The sequence below is a fragment of the Babylonia areolata genome, chromosome 2 (genome assembly GCF_041734735.1).
Source record: "Babylonia areolata isolate BAREFJ2019XMU chromosome 2, ASM4173473v1, whole genome shotgun sequence".
Classification (NCBI taxonomy): Eukaryota; Metazoa; Mollusca; class Gastropoda; order Neogastropoda; family Buccinidae; genus Babylonia; species Babylonia areolata.
This window is the reverse complement of record NC_134877.1, coordinates 54,394,717-54,414,476: the sequence shown is the minus strand read 5'-3', so window position 1 is coordinate 54,414,476 and position 19,760 is coordinate 54,394,717. Positions and strand designations below refer to the sequence as shown.

Sequence of the window (19,760 nt, the reverse complement as noted above, 5' to 3'; positions counted from 1 at the left end):
AAAGTTTATATTAGGTATGTGTAATGTGCATTGTTTGCTGTTTTCAGCTGGGTAACAAAATGATGTTCACCAAGTGGTTGCTATTGTTTTCTGCATTCGGATTGCCATTGATGGTGTCAGTATGAAAATATAATAGCTGAAAGCAGTGCACTTGTTGTGGACTGTTTCTAAGCTTTGAGCTGACATGCATCTGAAGTGTAACAATATGATTGGCTGTTTGAAATGTTTATTTCCATGCCAGTGTAGTCATTGAACAATAGGAACCAGTTGTAATGTTATATAAACTTCTGAAATGAGCAAGATGGCAGGCACATTATTGTGTTACACTTTTGGTTAATGTGCATTTTATGAGGGATGGGGGGAAAGCTGAATTCTGCAATGTTTTTAATTTCAGTTGTTGTTTTTTTTTTTATCAGTTAGTGTGTTTTAATTGCTGTTTTTGTTAAACATTGGTGTAAAGTACCACTGCTGTTATTTTTTTTATCCTCCGTTCCCCATAAGAGGTCAGAGGATTAAATACTTCTGGTTTTTGTTTGTTGCAGGCGACATTTGCCTCATGAAGTTGTCATGGCAAGGTACAAAGGGGAGAGAATGATGTGGGACTTTCATGGACCAGATGGACCGCCACCGGAGAGAATGATGAGGGACTTCTATGGACCAGATGGACCGCCACCGGAGAGAATGATGAGGGACTTCTGTGGACCAGATGGACCGCCACCAGAGAGAATGATGCGGGACTTTGATGGACCAGATGGACTGCCACCGGAGAGAATGATGCGGGACTTTGATGGACCGCCACCGGGGAGAATAATGCGGGGGGACTTTCATGGACCAGATGGACCACCACCATATGACAGGGGATGGGGAGGTCCGATGGACCCTTATTGGCCCGGTCCGGGTGGACCTGGCCCTGATCCACGCTTTCGACCACCAGGTCCCCCGGGACCACCAGGACCACCGGGGCCTGATCGTGACAGACCCCCTTTCTACGATTTTCCCAGAGGGCCTGGTCCCTTCCCACCACCGCCCTTGGACTACCCTGCCCCGCAAATGAGTGAAGAGGAGAGGCTGAACCGCATGTATGACTATGAGAGTTTTCTTTTCAACAATCCCATGATGCATCTTAGCCCAGAAGAAGCTCGTAACTGTATGTTTGCAGAGTATGAAAGGCTTCGGATTCCATATGATATTGCTTGTGACAGAGTTCTGATTCAAGAGGACAGACGAATGAAGATCATTGAATACACGAGGGAAGGACTCTCTCTAAAGGAGGCGCAGGTACGGGTGAGGAGATTGGAGAGCAGGAAGCAGCTGATTAGAGAATATGAGTTGCAAGGACTTGAACCACGAGAAGCCCGATGGAGAGCTATTACGGAAGAAGAGAGAATTAAATTGTACGAGAAATATGAGCAGCAAGGTTTCACACCTCTGGAAGCCAGAACCAAGATCATGGCTGGGGAAGATCGAATGCATCTTATCCAAGAGTTTGAAAGACATGGTATGTCATCAGAAGAAGCTTGCAACAGAGCTGTAGCAGAGGAAAATCGTTTGAAACATCTGGAGGCCTCCACTAAACCATCAGGCAGAGAGCAAAGCTTGGATAGCATTGCTGACAAGAGAATGTTGGAGGCTCACATGGAACAAGGAGACACCAGAGAACAGGCAGAGAATAAGGTGATAGCCGTTTTAAGGCGACAAGGCGTCCCCACACAGGAAGCCATTCTACGAGTGCAGAAGATTGAGATCAAAGTTCCTGAGCCGCGTGTGAAAGACACCCCATCCACAAGTCATGAAGACACTAAAAAAGCTTTTGATCAGAAAGAGAAAGCTGGTTCATCCAGGCCCTCAGAAAACTTGGATAACCTCACCCCAGAAGAGGCCAAAGAACGACTGTTTCAAGAGTATGAAAAAAGGGGAATTCCGAGGGAAAAGGCTCGCATTGCTCTGATTGAAGAGCTCATAAGATCTGGCGTACCTGAAGAGGAGGCCAGGCGACGCTTTCGGGATACCAGACCGACAGAAGCAGCTAGACAGGAAAATACTCAACAAGAAAGAAGGAAAACAAAGAGGTACACTGGCTATGAGCGCAGTCAGTCTCGCTCTCCCTCATCATCAGGCTCTTCATACAAAAGAAGGCGCTCACCTTCTGAAGAACGGAAAAAGTATTCCAAGTTGCGTCAAGATGACAGGGGCAGAGCAAATGTCCGTGATGATAGGCACCGGTTTCCAGAAAAGAGAAGAAGGGAAGATAAATTCCCACACAGGCTAGAAAGGGACTTTGAACGAAGAGCCAAGGGCAGCAGGGACAGAGACAGAGAAAGAGACAGAGAAAGAGACAGAGAAAGAGAAAGAGACAGTAAGTGTGATTATCTGGCTTTTCAAAAATGCAGGAGTGTATGTTTGTGTGTGTGTGTGTGTGTGGAGGGGCATATGTTGGAGGTTGATAAAAGAAAAGTAGCCACATTCATACATCAGCTGCAATGGATGAAGTTGAAAACTGATTTTATTTGTCAGGTGCATGTATATGCTAGCATGTAGGATTTACATTTCCTTGAAAACAGTTCAAAATGGAAATAAGCAACAGTATATCACTATATGCCTTACTTTTCACACTGCCTGGTCTTTTCCAGCTAACTATGTGAATTTCACTGAACTTGTCATCAAGATGTCAGGACCAGAGTGTTCGATATGTATTTCAAGATAATCTTTTTAAGGATTCCATTTGAGTAAAGTTGCAATTTGGTTATAAGGTTTTGCTAGAGAGCACCTTTGCTCACTGCTTCATTTTGCATCTGTACTTTTATTAACACACATTACTGTTACAGCCACTTTCTCATCACCTCTGTCATAAGAGTCTAGCATATGGAGTGGTGGCCTAGTGGTAACGTATCCACCTATAAAGTGAGAGAATCTAACCCTAAAGGCACAGAATTGAATCCCACACTCCCCAGAATTGTCTTCCCCTTCACAAGACACTGGGTGGTGGTCAGGATGTTTGTCATTTCTGTGAGATGATGAATTGAGGTCCCATGTGCAGCATCACTTAGCACATGTTAAAGAACCCACAGCAACAAAAACACTGTTGCTGGCAAAATTCTGTAGCAGTAGCCACTTTGATACTCAATAAAAACAAAACACTTTCAGACATAAAAAAGAACAACAAAGGGTGGTACTCTACAGTGGCTGCACACTACCTGGAGAGAACAGCTTCAGTTTCAAAGAGAGAATTTTATTGTGACAAAAAAGTAATACAATACAATACAAATCATTGCAAATCAATGTGTTCATTATGTGTTGCTTGCAAAACTGTCTGTGCCTCCAATGGGTATGGCAGTGTCATACCACTCTGGATGGACATATTGGAAATTACATCTATTGCCTCTTTAGTTTCCAGATGTTAATACTACTGTATTGTGATTAATGATTTCCAGAAATTCGATTTATTTTGATTGTATGTTTTGTTTTCAGAAGAACCAAGTCGTCCAACTTTGACTTTGGGAGAAGAGTTGAAACTGAAAGCAAGAAAAGTAAGGGTTCTAATATACTTGGTTTCATTTGTGTTCTGGTTTTATTTGTGTTCTGGTTTCATTTGTGTTGTGTTTAGTGTGCAACTTTCTGATTCTGTACGAAGTGTTTTTCTGTACAGCATATTTGTGATACCCCAAAATGAATTTGAATATTTCTGATCATCCTGCCAAGAGCTATTACAGCAGTTCAGTGAAATCCAAATATTCATTATTTTATAATTTGAGGAGTATGGTGCCTTGATCACCCATGTCCTTATAGTAGGTGAATATTGGGCAGGCTTTGCTAGACTCCAGTGCTAGCTTAGGATCATATAGCAGAGAAAATAACTGCTGGTTGATGCAAGAATGCTGACTAACTTGTGGCTAAAGTATGAAAATGGGAATTTGTAATTAGCGTTATATTGTTGTACTTGTTATGATGTACATGTGTAGCATTGTGTGTATGCATGCGTGTTCTGACACATGCATGTGCACATACACATGTTGACAGTGAACTTTCTGAGCACACTTGCTGGTTCATTTTCTTACGCCAGTAGGATTTCAGGTTTCATTTACAACCTTTTGAGTTTTATGATTTGAAAATAATCCCATTGATTTAAGAAAATCTAGGCAAAGTCCTGTTACTGGATGAATTTCTGAATGTACCCATTCAGTACTGTCTCTAAAAGATTCCAGGCTAAGTCTTGTTACTGGATGAATTTCTTAATAATGTACTCCATCAGAACTGTCCCAGCAGTAGCATCTTTAGCTTTATCCCAACTTTTCTCTGATTTGAAAAAAACAAAAGGTACTAAACTCATGCAGTCTGCCCCGGCAGTCCTTTGTATCCATACATCATTTTCAGTACAAATTTATTTTCATGGGGAAAGCAGAAGCATCCCACGCAACTCTCACGACACCAGCAATAAATAAGCTTATTTATTTTTTATCTGAGTCATAATTTCAGTAGTTGACTTTTCAGTAATCTGCTTGCAAGTCATGGAAGACTTCCCCTGTTTTGTTGAGGTGAGGGAGAGGGAAAAGAAGAGGTTAAAAGAAAATCTTTTAGAAAGTTTAGAACAGTTTTCTTTTTCTGTTTCAGTTGAAACGGGAAGAATTTTTGAACCGACTGGAAGAGAGTTCCTCATCGGCCAAGAAGGCCAAACCTAGTGTCTCCCAAAGACCAGCTGAAAAACTCAAGACAGGGTCTAGAAAAGAGGAGGACAAGTCTGTCACTAACCTCTTGGAGTCTCTGGTAAGCTGGATGGTTCATAGTGCACTGTTGCTTAGATTTTCTTTTTACATTTGTGACTGGGAAACTAAACAGATCGTGAATGGTGTCACCATTAGATTTTGATAAATGTGTAGGTTGGATAACAGATCATATTTCATTGTGGCAAAAGGCACTGACATAACATTTAAAGCTGTAAATATTGAGATGTGTGTGAAGCAGTAGTTATGACCAAGAAACTGTGTGAAAACAGTTTCCCACTGACAAGTGACTGAGATCACAGACAGCAATTTTAACAAATGTGGTGTAATTAGGTCCAAACTGTACACACCATTATCATTATTTTTAACATTTAAGAAAGTTTCCAGACAGTTGATTTATATGGCTAATGTGACACAATGTGTTTTCAGACGGACAGTTTGATATCCAGTGAAGGGGATGAGTCTGCTGCATTGTCAATGTCCAAAGCTTTGACATCAGCATTGTTGAAGTATCGTCTGAATTCAGGAACGGATGAAAAGGTGAGTGGTTAGTTTCTATTTTTGTGTTCAGTATCACTTAACCACACGCAGATGCATTGTAACAGAGTCAGTCAGATGTTGGGCTTCTGATCTAGTGTTCACCAGTGATCAAGGTTGGAAGCCTCATTTTTGGCATGGTGTTGTGTCACTTAGCATTTATTGACTGTTTTTTTTTTATTAAAAAAAAAAAAAAAAAAAAAATCAGTCTGGTAGACATTTTTGAAGAAGAGAGATGGCAGAAGTGGAGTGATGTTGAGTGGAGTGATGGCCTAGAGGTAACGCGTCTGCCTAGGAAGCGAGAAAATCTGAGCGTGCTGGTTCGAATCACGGTTCAGCCGCCGACATTTTCTCCCTCTCCACTAGACCTTGAGTGGTGGTCTGGACGCTAGTCATTCGGATGAGACGATAAACCGAGGTCCTATGTGCAGCATGCACTTAGCACACGTAAAAGAACCCATGGCAACAAAAGGGTTGTTCCTGGCAAAATTGTGTAGAAAAATCCGCTTCAATAGGAAAAACAAATAAAACTGCACGCAGGAAAAAATACAAAAAAATGGGTGGCGCTGTAGTATAGTGACGCGCTCTCCCTGGGGAGAGCAGCCTGAATTTCATGCATAGAAATCTGATGTGATAAAAAGAGAAATACAATACAATACAGAAAAAGTCATAACAGCAGTAGCAGTACGTTTTTTTCTTTATCTTAACTCACTCTGGACGATGGAACGTTATAGTGTTCCTGACGTAAGGTAGCGTTCCGGACAACCGAACGCTATAGCATTTTCGACAATTTAAAATTTGTCCACATTTTCCTCATGGGGTAGCATAAAAATCGCAGCTACACCGGGCATTGTGAACATGTCAAGGGTTGAATGTAAAGTTTCTTTGTAAGGTTTCCGTGACCGTACACTCGCTGGCTAGCCGTTGACCTTGTTACCCCACATGACAAGCTAATCTACATACATATTGAAAATGGTGTCGCAGGTGATACAAGTGGAAATTTTTGGAGCAATCTAGATCACGACAGTGGCTTTTTACTGCTGCTGAAGTGATTGAAATGCTTCAAACTGAAGGTTTCGACATCGGGGAGGATGATGAAGATGTTGAATAAAGTATCTGTATTGAAGAAAGCTACCAGCAAGAAGATACTGACAGTGCCTCAGGTTCTGAGGGCTGTGAAGAGAGGGAGGGGGGTGGGTGTGCACACAATGTTAGAAGAGGGGTCAGTGGGTCAAGTACAGGGAGTTTCATTCAGTTACTTTGTGTTTTGTATTTTTTCCCAAACCTAACAAATGGGTCATCTGCAGGGGAAAGCATGGGAGAAAACTATTTGTCTGGAGTGAGTGAAAGCTTTACTGAAAGCAGAAAAATCATCCAGCTTGCTAATTTCCTGTGTTTTTTTTTCTGTTAAAAAAAAAAGAAGAAAAAAAAAAAGGTGCTGCGGCAGGTATTTGTGTTTGATCCCAAAACAAAGTTGACATTTTACCCCACTTGATACTGATTTTTACAGTAGGTCAGTGAGCAACATGCCTGAAAATTGTTCCTTTGTATGATGTTACTGAGTGCATACTGTATAACATTTGCTAGTTTAATTGCCATCACAATCATTCAGTGAATTTTGCTAGAACTGAAGGAGTAAAGTCAGCAATATTTTCTTGCAATACTGATGCTTCCCCCCTTGCACCATTTTATCATTTGTTGCTTTCTGGTAACTTATGAATGAGTGCTTACCATAAGTTACAAATATGTATGGATATATTGTTTGATAAGGGAAATATGAAGGTGGATAAGAAAACTAGTCTTTTCATAACTTATTTATGTTCCCAGTTCATGAGTAAAGGAATCATTTCTCAAGAGATATTATCTGGAACAAGTACATGAAACTTTAAGAAGATGACTATCTATTCCAGGAGAAACCATTAGTGAGTGTACCCAAAAGCTCTTTTGTTGAGCGTCGAATCCAGGATGCCAAGAAGCTGTTTGAAACCAAGATGCTTCCCCAACAGGACAACTCAGCTTCCTCGAGTTCTGATAGGGGTCATGGTGTCTACAGCGGAAGTCGTCTCTCCAGACAGCAGCAGTTGTCAGACAATTCAGAGCGGTGGAGAGGACGGGACTCCAGGGATGCTGCCCGAACTGTGCGTCCAGAGATTTTCGGACTGCCCCCTCCAGATAGAAAGCCCATCATTCCACGAGTTCTTCTGTCGCATGACAGTCCAGTAAAAGGTAGCTCCTCCATGAGTAGACTTCGGCGCTGAATCATTTTTTTGTAGGGGCATGGGGAGCGAGTTGTTAAAGGTGAGGTCAGGGAACAGAGAGAGATGGTTTTCCTTCATCCATCTCTTTAAGAGTTGAACATACAGTGTGTTTGATCAAGTTAACAATGATGTAAATGTTTATTTTACTAAATTCAGTGGATAGTGTGACAGAATTTTGTCTCAGTGACTATCTGGCTTTTCATTTGCATAATGTAAACTACCTGGCTGTGCACTCATTGTTGCACTGAGTTATGTATCTGTGTCTCACACAGAATAAAGATCAGCACTCAGTGTTATAAATGTACTAACTAATGTGCCCCTTCTTATCTCTGTAACTGCCTTCACCTGTTCACTCCATCTTGCTCTTTTCAATCAGCTTCAGATCCACTGTTTCCATGTATCCACATTCAAACACTCCACAGTCAGCCATCTCTCTTCGTCTCTGGACCTTGCACCTGGAGCTCCCTCTTTCGCACCATCAGGTCTCTGTTCTCTGTTCTCAGCTCTTTTAAGTTTGGCCTTTAAACTTACCTCTTCCCAAAATAGCCACCCTTCCTCTTCCTTGTCTATAATTTCTCCAGGTTTCTTTTTCTTTGTCGTCATTCATGGGCTACAGCTCCCTTGTTCACTCGTATGTATACGAGTGGGTTTTTACGTGTATGATCATTTTTACCCCCGCCATGTAGGCAGCCATACTCCGTTTTCAAGGGTGTGCATGCTGGGTATGTTCTTGTTTCCATAACCCACCGAACACTAACATGAATTACAGGATCTTTAACATCCATACTTGATCTTCTGACCCTGGTGGGGATGCCGGGGGTCTTCCATTATAAATAGCATCCCCACCTTCTGGAAATTCTGTGTTAGAAATTTCCTCTTTTCTATCACTCTCTTTGTTTCTGTCCTTTTTCTTTCTTCACTGTTGTCTCCTTTTTCTGCTTTACCAGTCCATTCCCCTTTCTTTTCAAGCAAGCCTTGACACTTTTTTCTCTTTTCCGCAGTCTATGATGTACTATCTGTGCTGTTTTGCTCTGGCGATTAGGTAGTGAGATGTAAACACTGGGATGGGCACTAGCTTCCCATTCTGCAGTTTTATTTGCCCATATGGCCTTTTTATGTTTTTTTTGTTTGGCTTTGAAGTGTTGTTTTTTTCCTTTTTTTGGTAATCTGGGGATGATAAATTAAGCAGAAAGGCTGGCATCCTCAGCATGGCCTAGCCTTATTTGCGATAAGGAGCTATATGTTTGGGATACTGAGTCATGAATTTGGTTTTGGGGTTTTGTCTTAGTGGTTGTTTTTTTTTTTGTTGTTGTTGTAGATGACAGTTTTTTGTTAATGCGGATGAACATTTGTATGGTTTGACAGTCCTGATGTGGCCCTGTGCGGTCGGCTGGACTGAAGCAACAAGAACAAGAACAATTTGATCTTCTGCTTGCGTAAACACACGAAGGGTGATCAGGCACAAGCAGGTCTGCACATATGTTGACCTTGGAGATAAGAAAAATCTCCACCCTTTACCCACCAGGTGCTGTTACAAAGATTTGAACCCAGGACCCTCAGACTGAAAGTCCAATGTTTTAACCACTCAGCTATTGCTCCCGTCCTCCAGCTTTCTGTTTACATACATTTGTAAATTTGGTTTTTTGTCTGTGAATTATTATGTGAGTTATGCATGCATCATAATGACTGATGTATAAGTGCTTTGTCTCTGCACAGGATTCAGCGCTATATAAATACTAATTATTATTGGTATGATGAAATTGTGTGTGTTGACACGCTTGTGTGAGTATGCATGGGAGCGTGGGTGCATCACTGCATGTGTTGAATGTGGTCCATTTTTTAATTCTTATTTTCTTTCAGTCTTTAGCTAAATATCTTTTATTAGATTTTAAAGTGTATACTTAGTTTATTTGTATTTTATTTCATTTCATGGTAATGTTCTCCACAATACTCCGAAAAGCTCTTAAGGCCTGACCAGCATGTTTGGTTAATGCATAAGTCACTTCAGACAAAGCCGTGGTGTAGCATACTTGGATCAGTCCATATGCTTTAACCACCTTGAAACAAACTGAGCACTCGGAATCAGTGGACAGACTTGCGTTTGGAAACGGGTGAAAATTACAGGAGATTGCAGAAGATTCTTTCCTACCCTGTGTTTGGTGGTCAGGAAACATTGTTCTTTTTACTGTAAGGTGATGAGTAAGTCATTGTGTGTGTATATGTATATGCAGGCAACTTTAGAATCAGAAAAAAAAAAGAAATGCTTGAATGAGTGACAAATCTGGCACAGTGCAAGAAAAGTTGGAAATATGAGGAGAGAATGTTAGAGCAGGCTTTTTTTTATCCTCTGTGAAGTGTGCATCCATTTTGTATTGTTAATAAAGTTGATGAACTGTGTAAATAAAGTTCTGCGCAAAAACTTACTTTTGGACTTGATAGTCTATACAGACTTAGGACCACTTTTCCATACAGACATCAAACTAACACAGTTACACCAAACCTGTTCATTAAATTCAATAATTAAAGAACAAAACTGAGAAAATTCAAGTCAGTCCAATAAACAAGCACAGTTGTTTACAGAACATTGTCTTGTGTGTGTGTGTATATATGAGTGTTCAGCCACTTCCAGCCATTACCGACACATTCTTGTTTCCCAGATTCTGAAGTTTGGGGATGATGTTCTGTTTGGGTTGTCCTGTACACTAAACTGACTGGACTTGTTTTGTATTTGTCAATTGATTATTGAATTCAGTCTCTGCCCCTCCAAAAAATATTTTTTGTTTTGTTTTTGTTTTGATTATTCAATGTCAGCTCAGAACGAAACAATTTGGTTCTCATGTCTTAGTTTAGATTTTGTGTTGAAAATGAGTCTTTATCTTTTTTGTGAAGTCTGTTGTGTCTTGCTTTAATCATTACAATATTATTATTAATGTGCATACTCTCTATGTTACAAGAACAACATCGCCCCTCCCCCACCCCCCAAAACAAGCTCACACTCAGTGAACAAAAACAAAATGAAATGCTAGCCAGCCACATTTATTAAACTGTAAAGTGTCAAACTCATCCATTACAAAACTTTATTGAAATGAGGACATTATAAAGTAGCACCATATACTTCAGAGCACCAGGAGCAACTTTTGAAAAGCTATTGATAAACATCACTGAGAAATGAGTTGAATGAATAGATGTTCTTGCTGGCTTAAGAGTGTTATCACTTGGTAGCTTCCTCCAGGTAGGCAATGAGGTCATTTCGATCCTTCTCTTTCTTCAGACCAGCAAAGACCATCTTGGTGCCAGGAATGTACTTACTGGGGTTTTCCAGGTACTGGAAAAGGGTGTCTTGACCCCAAACAATACCTGAATACAGAAAAAGAAAGCAATTATTAATCCATACATAATTGTATTCAATACTATCAACCCTAAGGAATGTGTTCCCATGGTCTTTTAAAATCTTTGATGTTATTGCTTTCTCACACATATTCATAAACACAATCATGCATGTAATGAAGATGTGAAGAACTCACAAGTAACTATCAGATCAATATCCAGAAACCTTTTTCAGCCTACTGGCTTTAGATTTGAATGCAGCTATGCCCTCTGTGAACAAATGGCAATGGGGGACAATTTTTTTTCCATGTAAACAGTGCAGGGTGATGTGATAATGGCATATTAAAAACAAACAAACAGGTAATACAACAAAGAGAACACACTAAATTGAAAACTGAACACACACCAAAAACAACTGATGTTTAAACCATCAAACTGTGCGCTGAACACTTCTATTTTACCTGGTAATCTGTCAGTCCAAATAAAACATTTTTTTACTGTTTGATTTTGTTCTGCATACAACTACAACTTCAAGGAACAGTTTTTAAGTGAATTTACCTGATCATGACACACCCTAAAATTTCATTTTAACCTTCGCTGGCTAACGTGGGTCGTACATGACCCAGAAGGGTACAAAAACACAAATATCTCAGCCAATTCTTAATATTTTTCTACGAAATTTCAGAAATGCTTCCTACACCTAAAAGGCCAACTTTTGCCAAAAAATGAAAAAAAATTCATTGGTTAATGAGTAATTAAAGGTGGCGTTTTAACTACGCACGGACGCTTGTGTGGGTCGTGTATGACCCATGCTTTTTAAAGAGGAAAAAACGTGGTCACTCCTCGAAAGCTTGTGTGGGTCATGCACAACCCATACCTTTTTAATAGTGATTTCAGAATATTTAATTTGCAGTTAGTGAAGAAAATGAAGTTTTACTTTCAATAGCCTCACTACCCCACTACTCTCCCACTACCCCCCACCCCCTCCGTCCCTTTCGCCTGTCTTCAGCTATAACCCCCTTCCATCACTTTCTCTAACAGCATGTACCTGTGTGACTGAATATCTCTGATTGTGTGTGTATAGGATGCTATGAGTCATCTCTTTCTCTCTCTGTCTGTCTGTCTGTCTCAGTCTCTCTCTCTCTATCAGTGTGCATAAGTAGGGTTTGTATGTATGTGCATGTGGTGTTAAGCGTTTGTGTGTGTGATCAGTTGTGTGTGCGTGTGTGTGAGTGTGTATGTGCGTGTGTGTGAATGCGTGAGCATGTGTTTCTTCTGAGTGTATGTGTTTGTGTGAGTCTGTGTGCGTGTGCGAGCGCATGTGTGTGTAATAAGTTGTTACAATATATTTTCCTTTTCTATATTTTGTTATAAGCTTTGGAGGAATATACAGGTTTTTGTCTCTTTACAAAGTATGGGTCGTGCACGACACACACAAGCTTTGGAGCAATATACAAGTTTTTGTCTTTTTAAAGGTATGGGTCATTGACGACCAACATGAGCTTCCGTGTGCAGTCAAAAGCAACAGCAGTATGGGTGGTGGATGACCCACATGAGCTTCCGTGTGTAGTCAAAAGTGACAGCGGTATGGGTCGTGGACGATCCACATGAGTTTCCGTGTGTAGTCAAAAGCGACAGCCAGCGAAAGTTAAGGCTTGTGTAATGAATGTGTGCATTTATTTATTAGACTGGTAGTTGTGGAAATTTTAGAGCAGTCTGTCTACAATCAACAGCATATTTTGGAACAGTTTTGCTTGTGTGGGTTGTTCAAGAATTGTTTCGTGTGATATGTATACAAACTTGTTGAATCAGTCGTAGTTGTGAAATATTAAATATCTATTCGTGTTTCAGTGTAATTGTCATGAAGGTTATAGTTTGAGATATTGAAGGTTTGACTTAAAAAACCCAAAACATAATGCCATATTACAGGATCTTTTGAAATATTATTATTTGCTACATGCCTTAAAAAATGTTGAAAATTTCGGATGTACAGATACTCCATTGAAAAATCATTGAGAACAATGTAGCAGAGAAGAAAAGTATTTTTCAAACTAAAGTCTAATTTCACACCATAGCTACCAGAATTTTGAGACAGTTCTTCAGTCAGTATTTTTAGACACAATAAAGAGGCTTTTGAAGAAATTAAAATATAGTGTGTATATGACTGGGAATGTTGTTTTATGGTTATGTCTGATTTGTGTGTGTATTTAAATGCATTGATTTTTAAAGTGCTTTGTGAAAAGGGACAGTGCTCAATTTATTATAGCATAATTGAAAAATACCCTTTCTGTCCATTTGCTTAAACTTCGCTGGCTATCGTGGGTCGTACATGACCCAGAAGGGTACAAAAACGCAAATATCTCGGCCAATTCTTAATATTTTTCTACGAAATTTCAGAAATGCTTCATTCTTTGTCACGTCACGAAACCCCTGAAAATGATGCTCTGTACATGTATACTACTTAGTACAACATGACAAATTATCTTCCTTGGTTGGGATGAGGTAGCAGACAGTACATCTCCAAAAACAGTTGTTGAGTGAAGTCTTGATGATTTGACCTTAGTTTAAATTCAGTAAATCACACAAAACAGCTCCCCCCCTCCTCTCCGTTTTTGTTTGTTTGTTTTTGTTGTTTTTTTTGCTCACAAAGAAATTTGCTGATGGTTTCGTTTTCAAGGAGATCCAGTCAAATTTTCCAGACTATGGATTGCAAGGGGATTCACGGCTCTTGAAAATGTTACTCAATTGTTCAAGGAGCGTAAGAAGTCCCTGCTCATTCCACATTTTTCATATACTGATTTTACATTGCCCTACAAATTTTTCTCTCTTCATCCACACAACCCCTTTTTAATTAAACTGCCACTCCCACTCTTCTCACATTTCATGCATACACATACAGGATTGATGTTTTGACTTTTTACTGACAAAACACACATAAATTATTATAACACTGTCGGCCTCTCAAAATCATACCTTTCAGAACTGACATACCGGGTATATTTATTGACTTGTAATGTCAAAAGGCTTTAGACTTAGAATAATCAACGAAATAAAACTAACAAATAGGTGAAGAAAACACCACAGGCAGAACTGTCCATTTACTTTGGGACTAAATATTATCAGGAACATTATCAGTTGGATAAACCTGTGAAAAAGATACACTTAGTTTTCAAAACATTTTTTTCTAGTGGACAGGTATCAAAGCGCCACCCCAAATCTTTACCAGTTAAAGGTATTTGTTGAACTTTACCCATGAAAATGACACATTTGCATCATTAATGGCACACCTCTTACCATTTACAGATTTGATATGTTGCGGGTTTCTTACTGGCCATCAATACTTTACCCAAGTCTGTGAGGTTGCTCACAACTCTTTCCGTCTGAGAAAATAAGCCCTTACCATCTTTGAAATTCAGGAATTTTCCTCTGGTCACTTGGAATCAGGGTTTCCAAAATCAAAGTGTGTTCATTGTCTAAATCTAGAGTAAAGATTGGGTGCTTTAAACAGCTGACAATCAATAGGGTTGGTTTTTTTCTAATCCATACCAGCCAAGTGGAACTGACTTTTTCTTGTCATCTCACTTCACAGTTCTTGAAGTCCAGGAGCAGTGGTTTCACAGCGAAGGGTATTTCAAAATGTTATTTTCTGTAAGATCACGCTGGGGAAGGAATTATCCTCTCAGAATTTTTAGTTCACTTCAAAATATTTATCTAAAAATGGTTTCTCTCTTCTTTCCACATGAATGAAGAACTGTTTCTTTGATTTTTAAGTCCTATCACTGACCTTTGTTCTTGTTGGCATCAGTGTAGCTGAAGCCTGGAGTCTGGCCAGTACTGCGACCAAAGAGACCGTTCAGATTGGGCCCCACCTTATTTTTGCCACCAGCTTCCACGGTGTGGCACTGTGCACACCTCTGGACAAAGAGCTTCTTGCCTTTCTCGGCATCACCATTACCCGCCATGGCTAGTCTCTTGATCTGAAACCAAAGAGGCGAAGACCTCATGAGGTTTGTCAAAAGAGTGCATGGCAGACTTTCACGTAATGAAGACTGAAGTGATACTAAATAGACAACAGTAAATATTTGTCCAGCAATTGCTAATATTTGTAATAAGGACTAGGATAGTAGGAACAGGAAAAAGACAAAAGACATCAGAAAAAACCCCAACAAATCAAATATATGTCAATCAAATAAATTGTGTTAGAAGACAAATACTGAGCCAATCCACAAAAAATGAACATGGTAAAAGGGATTAGAGACACATTAACTTACAAACTGTTTGTCCCGAACCCTTTATCTACAGATGACTGAACAAAAAGTACTGTAAACTTGTGAGTGGCTGACAAGGGCAAGGTTTTAACTCTTTTTTTGTTGTTTGTTGATTTTTGTGGCCAACAGGTCCAAAAAACAAAAACAGGGTGGTGTTGGATACTGCTCATACTTCATCTTTGAAGCATTTATTTTTAAACTGCTCAAACACGACCAGACTTTTTCTTGCATCCACACCAGCACACGAAGAAAATTAAACTGGACCAGTATAACTAAAAGACCTGGTTTGTAATTTCACAGTGCTTTACTTAGTAATAAATAAAAATGAATATTTGAACTGAAAATTTAAATGGGTTCAGAAAATTCGAGTGCCAGAGCTAATCTACAAAGGATTCCAAAATAAATATTCTCAAGGATTATTTGCAAAACATCACTGAATGTGCCTAAGAGCTCGCGCATACACACGCACACACACTTACAACATTCAATATTCTTAATCACACAGTTACACCCACACTGATCTCATCTACAAAGTTCTGTCAACACTCCACCAAGTATTACATCAGCTGAACCTGAGAAAAAAAGTGCTGACCAAATTCCCATTTCTTTTTTTAATGACACATCTGAACAAAACACACAAATATTAAAAGGCTCAAAGAAAAAGTTTCAACTGTGTGGATTACTGAAGTAATGTTTTGTTTGCCTGTATTAGTCCAACTGTAACAATTTGATTGCACCACTACCCATGCGGTTATCGCTAATGGTCCACCGCCTCGACAGCCGCTGCCGCTGAACGAGTTGTAAACTGTGAAGTAGCAGTTGAGGGGGCTGATGTTTTGGACCTATTGGTCCTTTCATGCCCCTTCTTGTTGCGTAATTTCTTATTGGTTTGATTTGCATGCCTAATTTCCTTTTATCGTCAATGTAAATGACATCCTACTCATCTGTTGCATTCTGCGATCACTGTCGAGCAGATTTTTTAATTTAAGACTTTGTGCAGTTTTAATGTTCGTGTTCAGGCTGTTCCAGTGCTTGATAACTCGATAAGTACAACTGAACTTAAGGATGTTAGCATTACAATGTCTTAAACAAAGTTTTGACTCACTATTCCTTGTTTTATCAGAATTCTCAGCAAACATTTTGTCTGCATTAATATTGTCTGTTATTCAATATTTTGTATGTGTGGACAAAATATCCTCTTAATCTTCTTCCTTTCAATGATGGCAATTGCAAGTATTTTAATCGTTCTTGTGCCACATCTCAGCATTCCTTAACTATTTTGGTGGCTCTCCTTTGAACTTTTACTATAGCAACAGATTGTCTCTTAGAGCCTTATCATGGTATGGACACCATAGTGCATTTCAATACTGTAGATAAGGCCCAACTCGGGCTTTGTACAATTTTTTACTTATAAAAAGTTATATAATCAAAGGACCTTTGCTGTGGCTCTGTGATGAGAAAGATGACATAAGTTAATTAAAAGTAGAGACGGACACATGGCCACTCGGGTTCGATGTGGCCACTGAACGCTTAGAGCTGAAAATTCGCACACCACAGGGTCCACACTGTTTCTCACAGCGCGGTGCGCAGCTTTTGTTTCGCACAATCAGCAAAAATTATAAACTCAGCAGTGTAATTTGAGTACGAGTATCAGATCTAAATACTTTTTTCTCTAGTAAAAATGATGAATCTGAAGATACTATGAATTACTGACGAATATGAAGAGTATGTTACTATTTCATAATGATTATATTCATATAATATTCTATTTCAATGTCGACCGACACTATGACTGCATGGTGTCCATTGCATGATTCTAATTAACTGTAGTGAAACGAGAAGACGACGATCAGCTGTTTGTGATATACCCTTGCGAGGAATGACCTTTTCAGCACAGTTAATTAACTGATTCTTTAGTACATTTGATGTTTCGTCGCATAAAACTTATAAACTTCCATCATTTGTTCATATGTGTAAAGCGTTCAAACGTTAACACGCATTGTATCAGAGAAGCTTCGTGAGTCTTCAATCCAGTTAAGAACGTCACTAGATCTATTTAGGTTACAATAAGAACACGGCAACGCTGTTTTGTCCAATTAAAAAACCAACATAACGTCTCAAACATAACAAAAAAAACATTGATTTTTTTCTAAGTGATAAAAATATTCATACAAAATATTCACCTTTATAAAGACTCCCTGACGCCAATGCGTAAAATGTAGAACTTGTGACTCAGCCCGATTCGCAACGTGCGAATTTTTTTTTTTTAAGTTGCCGGTCTAAAGGAATTGCCCAATGAGCGTGGAAAAAACTGAAGCATTGGCCAACGTCAAAATCAGTTTCGGATCAGTCTATTCCATACAGGGAATACAGGTCTGAACATATTATCTCCCACTTTCTCTCGCCTATAAGTAACTGAAAGAAAAAAATGTAGTATTTGCACTAATTTGTTTTAACTATTGTGAACTGGTTTATTTCTTGGAACTGCGGAAAACAACGAGCGTCACCGTAATTTTGCAAAACATCTGACCGATCTCATGTCTGCTTACACCCCCACACGAAAGAACAAAAATGTTACCTTTGCATTTAAGTTTACACTATTGTTTATCAGTTCATTTCTTGCACAAGGCCTACACGTAAGACAGCGGGCGTCGAATTTTGCTAAACGCATTAGCGAGCTCATGTGAGTGTGCTTCCACCCCCATAAGAATTCCATCGTGTCTGATCAAAACGAATTAAAAACTAAATTACCCTGCCATGTAAACTTTCATTTTCCCCGTTAAACACACTTTGAAGACTTTTTCCATGACGCGAGTCGGAGTATGGGAAATGTGGTTGATTGAAATTATATATATATATATATATATATATATATATGTGCGCACACATCGGGTATCCTAGCTTTCAGCGGTTTTATGTATTGGGATGGGTTTCATGACCAGTCCACTGCTTTCACTCTTATCATCACAGCAAATGTCACTAAACTGAGCAGGAACTGGAGATAACTTGATAAGGTTCAAAGGAAGTGCCGTGATGTGGATTTTCTGACCCCGTGGTGACCATGCAGTGATCAGAGTTCGAGGCCCTGTTTCAGCATGGTATTGCATATATCCTTGGAAAGGGACGTTAATTACCTCTTGACACAAACATTTACATGTTTGACATGACGATGTGCCTGCATCAGACTTTGTGATTTAAAGACAAAAAAGGAAAGGAAAAAGAAAAGAAAAAAAAAGGGACAAATACAAAGAAAAATGCTTTAGGTAACACTATTGCACTATTACAGATTAAACTGCCTGAAAAAACCAACAAAACAACAACAAAGAAACAAACAAAAACAACAACAAACAAACAAAAACCCAACAAAAAAAACCAACCAAAGCGTAGAGAATACATTTCAATTTTTTTCCCAACCCAGTGAACAGGAAGTCAAGAAAGACCCCATGACTGTGATAAAGAAATCATTAAACATCTGAGATCCTGAGCTTACAAATGAACAACAGCATTAAACAAAAAGCATGAAGAAAGTTGAAATATACTGTTTAAGGTATGACTGGAAATAACTGACCAAATACCTGATACTTGAGAGGTCAAGTTGTTCCTGTTAGAATGTCGCCTTGCAAAATACACCACAAACGAAATACCTGTAAATGCACCTTGAAGCGAAGTGAATCCATCTGCTCTTTCATTTGACATGTTGAGATCAGCTCTGTTGGTCAATAACCACCAAAGAAATGAAGCAAACAAAATTTTGTCCTTGGCTTTCACCATTTTCCCTACTTCAAACTGACAATAATCCACTTGTCTGCAAAAGTGCACTTGCTGGATATATTTCATCATAAATCAGTCTGTGTCAGTCACATGTATAAGCAATTGTTCTGTTGTGAATCTCTTTTGTTCCAAATTTTCTTAGAACCATTACTTCCCTTTGTTTCCCGATTCCTATGATGCATATGTTCCCTTCATTCCTGAATTTAGAGAAAAGAAAAAAGGTATGAAACACGGTATTTATGGCAATGCAGCTCATTACAGAACATTAAGATCATTGAATACTTTGTGTACAGAATTGATATGAGAAGTGTGTACAGAATTGTTACGAGTAGTTGTCAGTGAACCTGTTAACACAATAAGGTGACATCTCTGGTGACACTCAGGTGAAAAACAGGTGAATTTGGGATTAACACAATGCATACAAGTACATGCAAGACCATGTTTTGCTTGCAGAGTGTGCACACCACACAGGTACTCACCGAGTAGTGCTTCACATATATTTCAGTGCCAACCACTAATCATATCCATGAAGAACTGTTACAATTGTCACTGCTATTGTCCTTTCTGGATGAATTATTTGAAGTCTGTCTCAAAGAGAATATATGTCTTTCACTACACAAGCAGTGACTGAGTCAGAATCAGAACATTATTTACACAGTTCTTGCATATAATCTATTCACAAATGAAACTTTCTCTATATACACGTCCTTGTCACAGTCATCATGCAATATGTCACACAAAAGTAACATGTGTGATGTACCCTGAGGCAGTTACACTAGATACTGCACATATATAAACCACTGTTTTCACACTTGCACTTTCTGAACTTTTCATCACCTGCTATTTGTGCTTCAGTAGTAGCAGCTAATTGCGATTCCTCA

The 19,760-nt window shown here is 39.2% G+C and overlaps 2 protein-coding genes across 4 annotated transcripts in view; one reads left to right on the top strand and one right to left on the bottom strand.

Moving 5' to 3' along the window:
- Nucleotides 1-9,936, top strand: part of LOC143275243 (uncharacterized) — a 36,008-nt gene extending 26,072 nt beyond the window's left edge. For 2 of the 3 annotated variants that reach the window (XM_076579223.1, XM_076579218.1), the window contains exons 13-17: nucleotides 543-2,356; nucleotides 3,469-3,527; nucleotides 4,609-4,761; nucleotides 5,148-5,258; nucleotides 7,166-9,936. In XM_076579223.1, coding sequence (XP_076435338.1) covers nucleotides 543-2,356; nucleotides 3,469-3,527; nucleotides 4,609-4,761; nucleotides 5,148-5,258; nucleotides 7,166-7,513 — 2,485 coding nt within the window. In that variant the 3' untranslated portion in view covers nucleotides 7,514-9,936. The remainder of the gene's footprint in view (nucleotides 1-542; nucleotides 2,357-3,468; nucleotides 3,528-4,608; nucleotides 4,762-5,147; nucleotides 5,259-7,165) is intronic. The other variant, XM_076579230.1, reaches the window with a different exon arrangement.
- Nucleotides 9,937-10,087: 151 nt separating this feature from the next.
- LOC143275262 (cytochrome c-like) lies at nucleotides 10,088-17,340 on the bottom strand. Its single transcript, XM_076579240.1, has 3 exons — nucleotides 17,292-17,340; nucleotides 14,625-14,817; nucleotides 10,088-10,870 (listed from the first exon to the last, which is right to left on the bottom strand). The coding sequence occupies exons 2-3, from the start codon at nucleotides 14,800-14,802 to the stop codon at nucleotides 10,725-10,727; spliced, it is 324 nt and encodes a 107-aa protein (XP_076435355.1). The 5' UTR covers nucleotides 14,803-14,817; nucleotides 17,292-17,340; the 3' UTR covers nucleotides 10,088-10,724.
- Between the last annotated feature and the right edge of the window lie 2,420 nt (nucleotides 17,341-19,760).